Source organism: Dipodomys ordii, unplaced genomic scaffold, assembly GCF_000151885.1.
Source record: "Dipodomys ordii isolate 6190 unplaced genomic scaffold, Dord_2.0 Scaffold15, whole genome shotgun sequence".
Classification (NCBI taxonomy): Eukaryota; Metazoa; Chordata; class Mammalia; order Rodentia; family Heteromyidae; genus Dipodomys; species Dipodomys ordii.
In genome coordinates this window covers 8,771,091-8,787,746 of record NW_012267231.1, presented here as the reverse complement: position 1 = coordinate 8,787,746, position 16,656 = coordinate 8,771,091, and the positions used below count along the sequence as shown (strand labels likewise).

Genomic DNA, 16,656 nt, shown 5'->3' with positions numbered 1-16,656 from the left:
GCGGTACGGCGACGCCAACGAGAGGACCACGTGGAGCTGGAGAGAGGGAACGGAGCCACCACGCCCAGCCGGCCGCGGCAGCCGCGGCGCGCCTGCGCACTGCACGCCTCTGCCCGCGGCCGGACACGCCCCCCCGTCGGGCGTGAGCCCTAGGCCCCGCCCCCGGAAGTGCGCGCGCCGGCAAGATGGCGGCCGCGGCGGGGGCGCTGCGGGGCCTCTGCTGTCTCTGCCGGGTGCTGCTCTTCCTCTCGCAGTTCTACATTCTGTCCGGCGGGGGTGAGTCAGCGGCGGGGGTCGCGCTGGCTTGAGCGGGGTGGCGGGGGCGCGGGACCCCAGGAATCGCGGGCGGGCGGCGGCCGAGGCCGGGTCCTCCAGCTGTGGGGCGTCGCGGAGGGACGCTCGCGGGCTGCACCTCAGTCCGCCCTTCGCTCCCGGGTGGCGGGGATCGACCCTGGCGGCCTTCCGTCCGATCTGCTGCCATTGGAGGCCCGGAGCTGCCCGCGCCTGTCACCACAAACAGGGTTCGAGTCCCGGGATCACACGGTTCTCTGTTGTAGGGTCCTTAAATCTAGAACATTCGCAGCCGCTGGCGCAGTCAATCAAGGACCCGGGCCCAGCCCGTACATTCACGGTAGTTCCCAGGACAGCAGGTACTGGCCGTTTCCTATTCTAGTGAAGGTGCCTATCTATATCGAGTGCTTTCTCCTTTTCTCCCTCCGTCCTCCCCTCCCTCCTCTCTAGCCCGTAAAATTCCTTGTGCTGTAGGAAGTCACCTTTCATTTTTGATTATCTGGTATAGGACCGTAGGCTAGATACACAGCCATTTGCAGGAGACAGTACTTTTGAGCAGTCCTGCCTCCCCCCTAGCCTCTGCTGCCGCTCATTTCTGGCTCTGGTTGCTATTATGTCTCCACCTCCTCCATCAGGAGCACCTTTAACCAGTTCAACTTACCTTTCAAAAAAATTTTTTTTCCTCAGCCAAGCACCAGTGGCTCCTGCCTGTAAATCCTAACTATTCAGGAGACTGAGCTGCAAGGGTGGCGGTTTGAAGCCAGTCCAGGCAGGAAAAGTCTGAAAGGCTCTTATATCCAAAGAACCACCCCTGCAAAAAAAGCCGCAAGTGGAGTTATGGCACAAGTGGCCGAATGCTAGCTAATCTTGAGCAAAAAGATGCTCAGGGACAGAACCCAGGTTCAAACCCCAGGATTCAGATTCACACACACACACTTTTATCTTCTAGAGCCCTGTTAGTGATGTTGGAAAGTAACTCCTCACCCAGTGCTGTGTGAATTAGCAGAACAGGAAAGGGACTGGTAGAGAGAGAGACATTGAGTCTGGGTCTGGAGGTACTGCTGAGAGAGTGAGGACATGAATTATTCACTGTAGATCCTAAAGCCATTTCATCTTTGAGATTCAAAGTATACAGCCTCTAGCCACATAGCAGTAGGAATGATAGAAAAGGAAATAGTATTTTGTAGCATTGGCCACTTAATACAATGACAACAGGAAAGACCAGTTTATTTTTTTGTGCCGATACTGGGTCTTGAACTCAGGACCCAGGTTTTTTGTTCAAGGATGGTGTTCTACTGCTTGACACACACACCCCTCCATTAATGGCTTCTTGCTGGTTAATTGGATATGAGAGTCTCACTTTTCTGCCCTGTCTGGCTTCAAACAATGTAACTAGGAGTGAGCCATCAATGAAGAACCGATTTTAAGTTACTGTGCTTTGTTCTGTAGCAACTGAATGTTTATTTCAGTGACTTGAAACTGGCATAGATATTATACTGATTCTTACTTGGATGTAAAAAAAAACACAACAGCAATATAATTGAATTTAGAACATGTATTTCTTAGGAAAACAGAAGATTCTCCTCATTTGTATATTTTTCAAAGTCCCTCTTCTCAAGCATCCTTGCAGGTTTTTTATTCTTTTCAACTGACAAAATCATATTGCACACCTAGTTGGGTTAATTGGAGAAAATAAGTTACTACTTATTGAATGAATTATTCAACTAAGAAGTTAATTATTTGGAACTCAGGTAACATAAAACTGCAAATACAAAAATAGCACATTATAGCATATTGAAACACCAGTGTGGAATAATTATAGACTGTTTCCCCAAGTTGGAGCCGTGAGGGACATGTCTGTGGCTTAATTTCCCAGTCAGAGAATCTAAGTGAAAAGAGCATTGGATTAGACATGGAGAGACTACTGTTATGGTTCTGGTCACCACAGATGCCTTCTGGGCTTGTATAGAACCTCCACCTTAAAAATAGTGGAGTTAATTTTAAAATTTTAAATAACAAGAAAAGTTCAAAGAAATTTTTAAGTTTTCAAGCCCCCAGCGTGTAGGCATTTTGTCTGCACTGTTTGTACATGAGCACCTCTGCTTCTCACAGCCACTGGGAGGCGTGGACGGAAAACTTTTACCAGTGTCCTGCTTCCCATGTCATGTGGCTAGCTGGTGGTGAACCCCACTTTCATTGCAGATTCCCTCTTAATCCCAACTCCGTGTTTTGTTTTGTGTTTTTCATTCTAACATGTGTCTCATTGCTAACACTCGTGCCTCTTCACCTAGAAAACTGCCTTTTTCTATTACCATGATCAGTATTAAGAGAATAAGCAGCTTTCTCCCGCCCACAGAGAGCACGGAAATCCCACCTTACATAACCAAGTGCCCAAGCAATGGCCTGTGCAGCAGACTTCCTGCAGATTGCATGGACTGTGCCACAAATTTCTCCTGTGTCTACGGGAAGCCCGCCACATTTGACTGCACCGTGAAACCGTTTGTTACCTGTGTTGTGAGTATGGCAGCTTATTTATGCTAAGTAACCACATCTGTAAACCTGTTAAAAGTATAATTTCAATTTGGCTATTGTGAAGGGAAGTAGTCTGAAAGAACTTGTATAGTCTTTTATTATTGTCTTGCAACATACATAAATAGATTTGTAATAAAATAGTGGTACACCCCTGTAGTCCTAGCCACGTGGGAGGTGGAGGCAGGAAGATCACAAGTTCATGGCCAGTCAGGTTGAAGTCAGTGAGACTCTATCTCGGAAACAAAATTAGGCCGGGCACTGGTGGCTCTCACTTATAATCCTAGCTACACAGGAGTCTGAGATCTGAGGATTGAGGTTCAAAGCTAGCCTGGGCAGGAAAGTCCTTAAGACCTTTATCTCTAATTAACCACCAACAAGCCGGAAGTGGTGGTGTGGCTGAAGGGGTAGAGGGTTTCCCTTGAACAACAAAAGGGTCAGGGATAGCACCAAGGCCTTGAATTCAGGCCCTGTGCACAGGCATACATATACTACACACACATCACACACACACACACACACAGCTGGGGATATGGCTCAAGTGATAAAGCACTTGCTTAGCAAATGCAAGGCCCTAGGTTCAATCTGCAGTACTACTTTTTTTTAATGAAAAGAAAAATTAATTTTAAAATCCCATTTCTGGGGAGGGGATGGTTTAAGGTCCATGGTAGAGCAGTGTGTTTAGCATGTATGAGATCCTAAATTTAACCATCAGTTGCCCCTCTCCCCTCCAAAAGATATTTTGTTTACTTAAAGGACCTTAGCTTTAAAAATCCTGCATTCCCTTTTCTACCAATTGCAGCTGTCTCTAATATAACGGTAACTGGCAATTGGGTTGAAGTCCATTGGAAATGTAACGACAGCAATGGGGCCTTGTGGCCTTGGAGAAGATCTGTGTCCTTGCATATTTGAAGCAGGGGCGATTCCTTCAGATGGGCTTCGGGTTCCTAGTGGGGAGGGCAAGGCTCTGTGTTACATGGATGAGATGAGAGGGGCCGATTTCCTTAGCTGGGAGCAGGTGGTTTCATGTGGGCAGACATCGTGAACTGAATCCCTGCCTTGCAAACTTAAAATGCAGAGAGCTGCAGAGCTTCTCCCTGAGCGTGGAGGAGAAGCATCTGGTTCCCGGACCCCAGCCTAGCAGGCAGCCCACCTGAGAAGAACCCCCTGCTGTGTAGCCACTTCCCTTGTCCTGTCGTTCTAAACTGCAGGGGCCTCACTGAACTCTGGAGTGAGGCCCAGTGCTCGAGTACAGAAGCCTCAGGAAGCCTCCTAGACTCCACCTCACTCCCAACTCAGGAACCTTCCCCAAGTGCCCTTTCTGTGCCTTCCAGTTGTCTACAACCTTATGACGTAAATGTTTTTTTCCTGTATTACAGACAACTGTACTCATTATTATGATGATCTTAACAAAAGTAGTGAGATAATCTTAACATTTTGAAAATGCTTTTACTACTATAATGTGAATTTGTCTAGATTTTGTTCATTACAGTAGTGTTCTGCATACATATTGTGTTTGTACCTAGTGTTTTAGTTCTGGTACTTACTGTTAGATTCTAAATACAAATTTTTTGGGAATTTTGCTCCACACAATTATGTCATCTTATGAAATATCATGCGACTGTTAGAATTAATTAGCACTGTGTCCTCTGTACATAGGATCAAGACCTGAATTTCCAAAAGAACTTCATCATCAACATGACCTGCAGATTTTGCTGGCAGCTTCCTGAAACAGATTACGAATGCTCCAATTCCACCAGCTGCATGACGGTGGCTTGCCCTCGGCAGCGCTACATGGCCAACTGCACAGTGCGGGACCACATTCATTGCCTGGGTAAGCAAATTCGACTTTGGGAAGTTTGTGAGGAAGATGTATTTCACCAGAGGACACAAGCAGCTCATGCCTATAAATCCTGGCTACTCCAGAGGCTTCTTCAAGCTGATAAAGAGAAAAGACATTTTCTTTTCAAAGCTTTAAGTTTGGCCTTTTACATTTAGGTCTACAACCCATTTGGGTTTCATTTGGGGGGAGATGTTGAGTTAGAACTCTGTTTTATATCTCTTCCCCTCAGAAGAGCTGGTCTGTGTGACTGGGTTCGTGTCTTGTCAAGCTTGAGCTTGCTCTCCTGTGGGTGATTTCACCATTTCACATCACTTTGTCTTACTCTTGTAACTCCTGAACTCTCATTGTCTAATAGGGCATTTCACTTTCCCCTAACTAACCCTAACTCAGCTCATTCAAACATGAAGTCTAGGCTTACAGATGGCAAGGATTTTCATTCCTGTGATAACATTTCCTACTATAAGAAAAGGTAACTGTCTAGATTCTGAATGAGAAGGTCATTGTTGAGAGTTAAAGTCTAGTGTTCTCTTCTTTATCTAAGGTAATCGTACTTTTCCCAAGATGCTGTACTGCAACTGGACTGGAGGCTACAAGTGGTCCACTGCCCTGGCTCTTAGGTAGGTTCTGTATGGATGTCTGAATGCCATTTGGATTTCTTTGGGGTCAGAGGAATCCTCCCGACCTTGTGCTTGGCCAGGCTCATCCTTCACCAGCATCCAGGAGACATAACAGGAGTTCACATGACCACTTAGAACCTTGCAGTGTCTCATGGCAGGCAGGGACATCCTTCACTCACTGGGGATGATGGAGTAGAGACATTGCCAGTTTCCCTCCTGAACTTCTGACTTAGATAGGTGGGTTTATAGTATATATTTTAAGTTTTAACTTTCTTATTTAAAAAAATGGTACTGAAAAAAGTGAAAGCAGAAACATTAAAAAAATTATCTGTAATTTTATCATCCAGACAATTATACATATTTATCTCTCATAAAAATCTGAATGCTGTGTTCAGCTTTTCAGCAGTTTTTAAAAGAATTGTATCAGTTCTTCCCATCAGCAGGAAAGACAGGTGGAACCATTAATTAAACTATCGTAAATTCAGCTATCCATAGCTGAACTCTGAGGCAGCTCTTGGGACCCTGAGGCCTGTCGTGTGTGGCATAGAGCAGGAATTCTCAGCCTTCTCGTTGCTGACATTTTGGGCCAAGTAATTCTCAGAGCTGTCCTGAGCGTGGCAGAATGTTGATCAGCATTAAAGGCCTCTACCTACTGCTAGTTGTACACCAAGAACACTGCCCCTCTGTGTGTCAATCAGAATGTCTCCAGACATCGCCAGATGTCCCCTAAAGCAAAATTGTCCCTTGTTGAGAGTCACTGCATTAGGTTTTGGCCTGAGCAAAGAGAGGAATCATGCCTGGCCAAAAGACATACCTGGAATGCAAAAGAGGAATCCAAGATAGGAAATTAGATACAACAAAATAAGATTTTTTTTAAACTGGTCATACCACTTGTCAGAAGTGGATCAAATTAAAACTAAGAACTGATACCCAGCCAGATGCCAGTGGCTCATGCCTCTAATTCTAGCTACTCAGGAGGCTGAAACCTGGAGGACTGAGGTTTAAAGCAGAGAAGTCTGTAAAACTCCATTTCCAGTTATCCAGTACCAGGCCTCAAGTGGTAGATCATCAGCCATAGCAAAAAAGCCAAGCAAGAGCAGTAATCCCAATACTAGTGTACCCCTCTCCCTTGACAAAACCCTGACATGTATCCCTCATCTAGGTTCAGTTTACTGGGTCAGCCCAATATATGAGAGGCCCTGACTCAAACCCCAGTACTGTAAAAAAGAAAGAAAAATCCTCTAAAGTGGCCCTGCTTGGATTAGAAAGCAGTGCGGTCCATTCATTTCCTGTAGGAGAGAAAAACATTTCAGTTCAGCTAAAAATGGATCATTCTCTTCTTAGTGCCAGGAATCAAACCAAGGGCCTCACACATGCAAAGCCATAGACTTATTTTGGACACGGCCTTGCTGCCTGTGATTATTTGGTGGTATGATTTTTGTGAAGCGGTCGTGGTGCTCTGATGAGGTGTTTGGATCACTTGAAGCCCTTCCACTCACTGTGGCGGTGGGCCATGTAGTGGTGAGCCATGGCCGGTCCCACTGTGGAACCCAAGCCACTTTGCTGTTCTGTTGCAGCATCACCCTTGGGGGCTTTGGCGCAGACCGCTTCTACCTAGGCCAGTGGCGTGAAGGCCTGGGCAAGCTCTTCAGTTTCGGCGGCCTGGGAATCTGGACACTCATAGACGTCTTGTTGATCGGAGTTGGCTACGTGGGGCCAGCCGATGGCTCGTTGTACATTTAGCAATGGTAAATGTGCTTCTGACGGGAGCAGCAGTCCTCTGGCCTGTGAGAACGGATGTGGTGTGAAGTATTATGTTTTTAATGTACAGCATCTGTACTTTGCTTGCCTTGATGAAGGTAAAATAAAATGAAACACTGAACCAACCTGGAATTTGTTTCTCATTTGCCTGAATTACATTTGTTTCCTCTGAAAATTCTTAAACCTGGGAGAACAGCTTCTGTGGTGGATGAAAGTCCTGTACAATTCCTTTCGTATTACTTGGGTCACATCATAGCCCTTGTACCTCCAGCCTGACCCCTGCCATCTGCCCTGGAACAACCCAATTTCTGACCACAGAGAGAAACAGGAGTGGAGGCATCTGCCTGAACCTCCCTCCTGTGAGCTCTGTCTATGATGTCAAATGCAGAAGCTTGTGGCTAGTTGCTGTGATTTGAATTATTAGTCGTTTACTGAAAAATTAATAAAATTGCAGATTATTTTAATTGTTTATATTATAGGCCTATTTCTGTATGTTTTCCAAGTTAAAACAGTCTGTGATGATGAGCTAAAATGTCATTTTCAGCTCACTGCATTCCATCATGCAGTTATGATTGGCTGATTTCTTGACACCATGGTTGTGTTGAAAATTTTTTTATGTGAAAAATATTTTTGTCTTTATAGATTTCTGTAGACCTTTGGTTGACGACAAGGCAGTTATTCTTTTCTTTCAAACTTAAGTGTCTAAATATTACCTTAAAGATAAAGGTTTGTGTTAACAGCCAGATGATTTAACCAGCAGGTGAGAGCCGGAAACTATAGTATATATAAATGCAGTATGGGAACTATTTTCTTCTCCAGGTGATTTGCTTACTATAGGTTACTTGAAAGGGAGAGGAAATCACTTCAGTTATAATTTACCTTTGAAGAATGTGTCTTTTGAAGCATAAACCTGATCAGGGGTTTGGTGTCTATAGTTGGGAGCAGTTCTGTTTCAGATCACTAGATGGCGTGTCCCTGTTATGTTTGTTTTCTTGTATTTGCAGAAACTGCCCATCTTGTGCTTCCTAGAACCTTGTCACCCTGGGGTTCATTCAGGTCCAAGGGAGGTTTGGGTTGGCCTTTCTTTTTAACATCAAGAGTCTTGGTTGAGCAGTTATCTCTTTAGAGAAGGACCTTTTCCTGCCAGAAGAAACTCTTTTGAAAACTATAATAAAAACTTCCCAGAATCTCTTCCTATTTGGTTCTATATAGAAGAGAATGTCTAACCTTTCCCTGATGAGAACTGCATAAACTAGTACCCAGGAATGGACTCAGTGGGTCTCTCTCTGTATCCCCTCTCTCCTCTCCCCTTTCCCCTCTTCTTCCTTCCTTTATCTTCCTCTCCCCTCTCCTCTCTTGGCTCTCCTCTCTTCTCTTCCTAGCTGGCATGACGTGAGCTTCTCTGTTCCACCACACCCTTCCTGCCATGGAGTGAAATGTATGAGCCAAGATAAATCTTTCCTCTGAGTTGTTTCTCTCAGGTGTTTACTCAGCAGTGACAAAGGCTGGCTCGCACACTGGCTTCCTTTGCTGTTTGGGTCAAAGCATGGTCTGTCCCAACGAGTGTCGTGTGCTCCCTTTAAGGAATGCATTTTCTGCTCGTCCAGGTCACGTGTTTTGCACATGTTGGTAAGATCAAATTAGTAATTATACATTTTAGGATTTCTGTATCCTTGCCAATATTTTTGTTCTGTCAGAGAGGTGTTGCAGTTTTCAACTATGATGATGAATTTGTTGGTTTCTCTTTCTGTTTTAATTTTTGCTTATGTATTTTGAAATTCTTACTGATGTAAACATTTTTTATTATAGTGTGTTTTATTGAGGTGTAACAACATTCACTATTTAGCCACTTTGAAGTGTATAATCAATGGCATTAAATTCACTCATGTTGTATGACTACACGTTCAATTTCACTCCTCTTTTTTCTTTCCTTTTTCCTTTTAATTTTTTTTTTTTTAACCAGTTCTGAAGCTTGAACTTAGGGCCTGGGCACTGTCCCTGCACTTCTTTTGCTCAAGGCTGGCACTCTACCATTTGAGCCACAGCACCACTTCCATCTTTTTCTGTTTATGTGGTACTGAGGAATCAAACCTAGAATTTCATGCATGCTGCTAGGCAAGTACTTTACCACTCAGCCACATTCCCAGCCCCTCCTTTTTCCTTTTTTCCTTCCTATTTTCTCTCTCTGTTGTTCAGATTGGAAATTACTATTGATCTGTCTTTGAAATGACTAAATCTTTCCTCTGTCATCTCCAATCGATTACTGAGCCCATCCAATGAGTTTTTAATTTCAATTATTGTATTTTTTAGTATGCAGTTTCCCTTGTGTTCTGGTTGGAAGATGGAGTATCCTTGGGCTCATGTTTTGCGTGCTTGGTGTCACTTCATGGTGCTGTTTTGGAAGAGCATGGAAACTTTAAGAATTGGGAAGGGGGAATTGTAGATGCTTCCTGTCAGCCAAGCAGTGAGGATCAGCCTCTGACACACATTGCTGCCACCATGCTATTCTGTCCAGACCTCGAGCTAAACTGCAAGCCAAATCAAAGAGTTCATCTCTTAAATTGTGTCTGTCAGATTATATTGCAAAAGAAAAGTGATACCCTGTGCTGGTTTACTGTGAATGTCAGCTTGACTGCATGGCGGGCTGATGGCCACCTAGAGGACTGGTAGAACTCCAAGCTGGGTATGTCCAGGGAAGATTGGCATGTGTGTCAGTGAATGGAGTAGGAAAGATTTGCTGGAGGAGTGGCGTGGGTAGGGGATGTGGATTGTGCCACCCTGTAGGCTAGGACCTCCTTGGAATAGAAAGGTTGGGGGAGGGATAACTAAAATGCAGAGGTTCGATCTTCAGCGAGTGCATTTTCTGTTGACATCACCTGTAGACATCAGAGGCCAGATTTTTTTTTGTTTTGATTGGTCATGGGGCTTGAACTCTGGGCTTGGGCGCTGTCCCTGTGCTCTTCAGCTCAAGGCAAGTGCTCTACCACTCGAGCCACAGCGTCACTTCTAGTTTTCTAGTGGTTTATTAGAGATAAGAGTCTCACAGACTTTCCTGCCCGGGCTGGCTTTGAACCACAATCCTCAGATCTCAGCCTCCTGAGTAGCTAGAATTACAGGCGTGAGCCACCAGCGCCCGGCTTAGAGGCCAGATTTTTCAGCTTTGAATATGAATTTGTCTCCATGGCTCCCAGAGGCCTCTCAGGCCTGCAGCCTCAGATTGCAGAGCTGAGCTGGGTTTGGGTTTCATTGTTTCTTGTTGCTGCCTTCAGTATAGCTAAAGCTTCTGGTTTCTCTAAATAAGGGGTGCTTCGGCCTTTTCCTTAGGTTGGGGACTGGGCTGTGAGGAGGTTTTTCCCAACATTCTTCAGATGCCCTTTACCTCTTAGCCATCCTTGCATGTGTGTGTAGTGAGGGGCTCTTCACAAACCTCCTGCCTCTCCTGGTCATGTTGTCTTGTTAGCGCTGGCTTATGGTGTGTGAGGAGAGGTACCTGTTGTCCTGGTCTAAACCTCAGTGTGGGGCTCTCAGCTCTCCTCTCCTTCCGCGTCCTACCCCCCCCCCCCAGCAACTAAACTCTGCCTCATTTCTCTGGTTGATCTGGGCAGGCATTTCCCACCCCTTACCTCTACTAGCAGCAGACCTCTGCTATGGGAGTCCAGTCATAACTGTTTCTTGTCCGCCCCCCCCCCCTGCAGAAGTCAGATTTTACTTCTCACCTCTATTTTCCTGTGTGCTTGGGTTGCATGTCTCTCTCCTAGAGATATGCATCATGCATGTATTCTTTCTTCAAAAGAAATGCCTCTTACCTAGGCCTGGTGAGTGTGGGCATTTGCTGCCCCTCCCGCAGAAGGGGAGCAGGTGGGAAGATGGGGAAAGATGAGCTCTGTACCTGCTCCCCAGGACGGCTGATTTTTTACTGTATGCTTCCTGACTGCCATTGAGAGCACCTGCTGTTAATCCCTGTTTCAGATGTTTTCTCCAAGTGAGTGCAAATGCCCTGGGGTCTCCCCGGGCCTCCCAGACTTGCATCCTAGCCCAGACATGGCCTTGAATACCTTAGTAAGAGTTATCTGATGTCTTTGTCACCAACGGTGACACATGTGTCTCCTGGGCTCTCACCTCCAGCTTCCCCTGGAAGGCCTGTGCCTACTTGGAACCCATCTTTTCCAATTGCCTCGCAGCCTCAGATCTCACCCACATTACACTAAAAAGGAAATTATGACTTTGGAACACGACTCAGATTTTCCTCATTGTTCTCTTAACACTTTTGCTGTCCTTCATGAGAGCAAAGATGAAATGTTTTACATCAAAATCACTAACTCACTGCGTTTGCCTACTGAGCTATCCGTCAAGAACATTGCATGAACTTTTTCTCAATTATTCTCTATTTATAAGGTGAATTTTAAGCAGTTTTCTAGCTGTGTTTAAAAGCTATGAATGATCTTTTCTCCTCATTTTGTAACCTAGTAACCAGAGTCATTAGCGAGATTCACAGTTAACTTTTTCAGAACTTTATCTTTTTCCTTTTTGGAAACTCTTGAACTGCCACATTTTAAATTTATATAAGCTCTCCCTAACCAAGTAGGGCAGTATCCCCCATGACTTTCATTTTTCCTCAGCGGCCCTGGGTTTGAACTTGGTGCCTCACATTTCCTAGTTGGATGGTCTTATGAGAACCACCCCTACAGCCCTTTTTGCTTTGTTTTTCAGTAGAATCTCACACTCCCTGGACTAGCCAGTCCATGATGGATGGAAGCTGTTGCTTTGAGGTTGGTGATGTGCAGCAAGTACATCGTAGTGAGGTGTGTGATGAAGCAAGAGCGCATGATGGGGGATCCCACAGTCCCCTTCAACGATGATGTGCCCTTCAAGGACACAGCCTCAATTTCCTAAAACCTCCCAAGTCCCACCCCTTAAAGGTTCCACACCTCCCAACAGTGCCACCAGCCCTATGCTAAGGGGCCTTTCAGGGCACTTTGTAGCAGTTGGACAAACAAAAATGATATAAAAGTGAATTATTAGCTGGGTGCTGGTGGCTCATGCCTATAATCCTAGCCATTCATGAGGCTGATCTGAGGATCATGGTTCAAAGCCAGCCTGCGCAGGAAAGTCTGTGAGACTCTTAGCCCTAATTAGCCAGTCAAAAACTGAAAATGCTGTTGTGGCTTAAAGTGGTAGAGCTATATAGCCTTGAGCAAAAGAGCTTAGGGACAGCACCCAGACCCTGAGTTCAAGCCCCACTATCCTCCCCCCCTCCCAAATACAGAAGTTTCAAACATTAAAGGATCCTGAAAACACAATTTTAAGAATTGAATTTCCTGGTCGCAGTATCAGCTCCCGAGCCTGTGCTGCGGCCCTGGCCAGTCAGTGTAGGAACCTTCTCAATAAAGTTGCTTCTTTATTAACAAACAAAAATTGAATTTCCTGTTATAAGATACCTCCAAAAAACTTCTCGGTTTGGGGGTGATGATTTTACAATGACATTTTCTACATAGAGTTGAAAGACAAAGCTTTCCTTTAGTACTGTTAATTAAAATTCGATTTTCTTATTGATAGTTTCTTTAAGTTATTTTCAGCCTCACAACTTGTCATTAGGGAAATGTCATGTAAAGTTGTGGAGTGTTTCATTTTGGAGGATACCTTTATCAAGTTTCTGTCAGCGGTAAACCTTGAGGTTTTATTGCATTTCTAGTCAAGTCTGTTGTGCAGTACCCTATCTGAAGTCTCCAAATCGATGACATTTGTTATGCAATTAGTCATTCAGTACTTGCTGTCACATTACCAGCTGAGTGTATTCAATACTTACCAGAAGCACTGAGCCCATTCTCTCTCAGATCAGGAGTAGAACAAGGATGTCTACTCTTTGCCACTCTCATCCAGCTTTTATTTAACATAATAGGGATGTTCTAGCCAGTGAAAGAAGACAATGAGAGGAAATAAAAGCATACATATCAGAAGGAAAAAAAAATCTTTCCCTGTATGCAGGTGATGTGATTGTCCATGTATAAAATATCAAAAAAATCATAAAAATAATACATTCATCAAGATGTGGGAAGATGACCTACATACAGACAAAGGAGAACAGTTACATAAAAAAAAAAAAAAAACAGGACTTCCTTGGAAAGACATGTGGTTTGATGTGCACCTACCATCTACATCTCAGAGGCAGAGAAACAGAAGGTTTTGGGTCATCAGAACCTACCTGCCAGAGCACCAGACAGCCTGTGGCAATGCCCTGAAATGGATAGGCCTCAAGGAGATGGGCAGGCCTAAGGAAAGAATGAGCCGATGTCCTGTGAGAAAGGACACTTCACCTCTCCATCTCAGCCACAGTGTCTGGGACATTCTTCATCCCTCCCCTGGGGAACTAGAAAATGACCAGATTCCCTCTGAGTGCTTGTGGTTTAATATAAGTGCCTGTGAAGTCTCTTCTGCAATTTAGGAAACTATTTGGTTGGTTGTCTTGGTCAGCTTTAGGATATTGGTTTGAAAAAAGGGTCATAAATTTTATTTTCAATTTTGTTTCTGTGACTTTTATACTTTAATATGTCCCTGCAGACTGGCTGAGTCTGATATTCAGGCTACAGAGGGAAATGACTTGGGAGAAGAATCCTCCACCCCATGGAAGGGGTATCAGCCTGAGGAACTGTCCTTCCCTTCTTCCTTCCCTAGTGTATAGTATCGGGTAGAAGGTGCATGTTTTGTCTGGCCAGCTGTGGTTAGACTACCTCTCCTCTCCTTCCCTCAGTTGGGTCTGACCCTCAATCTAGGTGCAGCCAATCAGAGGACTCCATCCTCTTGCTATGGGGAGAGACAGTCAAAGCTGGGCCAATCAGCAGCCTTTATTAGAGCTGATGGATGACCAACTGTCCATTTTCTGGCTCCAGCTATGACTGAAGCCCATTAATCCCCTGGAAGTTCCCATTACACAAGACAATAAGTTTCTTCTTTTCCTTCCTCCTGAACTTAGTTGAGTTGGAATTTGATCACTTGCAACGAAATGAGTCGTGAATAATAGATGATCTCTTGAGTAGCAAATCTGGAAATGCATTAAGGATTCTTCAGAATATCAATATTGGCTTCCATATGTGGTCTTGGAGCAATGTGGTCAGAACGAAGCAGGTCCCTTCCACCTTCTGTATCAGTTATGGAGCAAGATCTTGTCTCAAAAACAACCAAAACAAAGGAGAGGCCAGGTGCTGTGGCTCATGCCTATAATCCTAACTACATGAGAGGTCATAGGTATGAGTATCCTGGGTCTGAGGCTGGCCCAGGGCAAAAATCAAAGTTCTATTTGAAAAATAGCTAAAGCAAAAAGTGATAGAGATACGGCTAAATTGGTAATGCACCTGACTAGCAAGTGAGAGAGGTTGAGATGTAGCCCAGGCTGGCCTTGAACTCAAAATCCTCCCTCCTCTGCCTCTCAAGTGGTAGGACACCCGACTGGAGTCAAAATCTCTATGTCCTCAAAGATTTATCATTTCTTTATGGTGAAACCATTGTCAGTCCTTTTTCTAGCTCTTTACTGTCATCTGTAGCCACCCACTTGTGCAGTGGCACACAGAAGCTTTTGCTTCTCTCCAACCTTAATACCCATTGATGTGTCTATCTCAACGTTTGTGGTCTTTGTGGACTCACACACTTTATACTCTGCTCTGAATCCTGGCCCACTGTGTGGGTTGTGTGGTTCTAGATCAATCACATTTCATATACTATTGGTTTCTTTTCTGTAGAGAACAAGTATGCCCTACTTAGTACATGTCTACTCGTTTTTTGGCAACCTGTGAGGCCTCATTGGTCAGCAGCCATGTCATTTTTATTCTTCATCCCACCCCTAATGCACTAATTCTGCCCAGGTCCTTCCTATATAAACTATGACTCATGGAGCACCCTGAGGCCTTTCTGCATTCTTCACCCATGCTTTGTCTTTGCAATAACTGTTGGTTCCCATGCTGAGTATATAGTCCTCCCTCAGAGGTCTCTGGCCTCCTCCAGTATGAAATACTTCCTATCTAGGCCTGCTGCTCACATCTGCCCTGGGTTTCTCCTAACTTCTTTCTTTGGGTTTAGAACTCTTGCTACCCAGGGTTTCTTTTCCCTTTGCTTGGTTCCTTGCGTTGGTTGCTGGAAAGTTCTCGTTTGTTCCTCCCTAAGAGGAAAGATGCATGGAAGGCTAGCTTTTAACTCGTAGGTGTCTGAGACTCATCTTAGTGCATTCTCACGTTGGCGGTCACTTTGTCTGGACTGCCAGAGTGACTCCATCTTCCTTCCGTCTTTGCAGCCTCTGCTGTGTGCTCTTGTAGCTTCCAGGGATGCTGTAAGTCTTCTGCTTGTCTCATTCTCATTCCTTTGAGGACCATCTGTCTTCTTCCCTACTGGCAGCTTTTTAGGATTTCCTTTTCTTTTGAAGATTTATCCTAGTTCTTCTGAAAGTCCATCATGTGTGTTTAGACGTGGATCTCTGAGTCATTGGGGATGCTTTCAGCTGCAAGTAATTGAATACCCACCCCTTATGGCAACTTAAGAGATAAGGAGATTTATTGGCTCATAAACAAAGAAGCCCAGAGCAGTCCAGTCCCAGGTGCCTCAGCCTTGCTGGCGAGGTGCAGAGTCTTTCCAGCTTCTTTGTCTGCCAACCTCCAAGAGTTAATTGTCCACATAGGGTGGGGAACTCCAGGAACCCACCACATTCTTGCAGTATCCAGAGAAGAAGGGGAGAAGCTATCTTTTCCTTGAGTCTTGCTTTACCTAAGAGATCTGCCACAGACTTCTTCCTAGTATCTCATCATCTGGAATTGGGACCCGAGCTTTTTCTCTGCTGTGGCCAGGGCAGCCATGATTGGACTAGACCATGCTTGCTTCCAGTCTTGGGGGATGTTTGAAGAAATGTGAAGAGTTGACAAGAGAAAAGAAATGTCTGTTGAGGAATAGGACATTTCTTCTTGTTAAAAATGTTTCAGTTCTCTCTAGGGAGGGTCTCCCTGTGCTCTGTAGCTCCCTCAGCTCTCCCCTCCCCCGTTCTCCCTCACTCCTAACCTCTCTCTATTCCCACACATTCTCTCCTACATCAGGTTACCATGAAGATACAATTCTGTAAACCAGTCCTTGGATCTGCCACTACCTTGAACTTGGGCTTCCAGCCGCCAGATGCCTGAGAAATCAATGCTTATTTTTAAAGTCTAGGATGCTTTTGATCTAACAGCACCAAGCACAAAGACACAGCAGAGATAGAGAGAGCACTGAAAGCATGAAGACAGCACAGGGTCGGGGTGGGGAGAGAATTGTGGCCATTTTTTGGGAGGGGGGGGTCCAATCGTGGGGCCTGAACGCTGTCCCTCAGCTCTTCAGCTCAAGGCTAGCGCTCTACCACTTGAGCCACAGTGCCACTTCCAGCTTTTTTCTTTTTGCTTATGCGGTGCTGAGGAATGGAATCCAGGGCCTCATGCATGCAAGGCAAGCGCTCTACCACTGAGCCACCTTCCCAGCCCCCAATTGTGGCCATTTTTGCAATTAACTACTTCAATTTGCTTCTTTTCCTCTATCTTCCTGCATTTGCTTTTTATGCTTCTTGGACTATTTCTCCACTTGATCTCTCAAGCATTCTGCTGAATGCTA

General features: G+C 45.0%; 1 protein-coding gene across 1 annotated transcript; it reads left to right on the top strand.

Moving 5' to 3' along the window:
• Positions 1 to 180: 180 nt before the first annotated feature.
• Positions 181 to 7,241, top strand: Tm2d3 (TM2 domain containing 3). Its single transcript, XM_013011814.1, has 6 exons — positions 181 to 276; positions 558 to 650; positions 2,648 to 2,805; positions 4,480 to 4,654; positions 5,205 to 5,280; positions 6,858 to 7,241. Exons 1-6 carry the CDS (start codon positions 186 to 188, stop codon positions 7,021 to 7,023), a joined length of 759 nt encoding a protein of 252 aa, XP_012867268.1. The 5' UTR covers positions 181 to 185; the 3' UTR covers positions 7,024 to 7,241.
• The last annotated feature ends 9,415 nt before the right edge of the window (positions 7,242 to 16,656 follow it).

What these genes read in the sequence shown, in the direction of transcription:
- Tm2d3 (XM_013011814.1), top strand. Translation starts at nt 186, where the DNA reads ATGGCGGCCGCGGCGGGGGCGCTGCGGGGCCTCTGCTGTCTCTGCCGG. An exon ending in AACCGTTTGTTACCTGTGTT is followed by an intron (nt 2,806 to 4,479) that starts GTGAGTATGGCA and finishes CTCTGTACATAG; the next exon opens with GATCAAGACCTGAATTTCCA. An exon ending in TCCACTGCCCTGGCTCTTAG is followed by an intron (nt 5,281 to 6,857) that starts GTAGGTTCTGTA and finishes GTTCTGTTGCAG; the next exon opens with CATCACCCTTGGGGGCTTTG.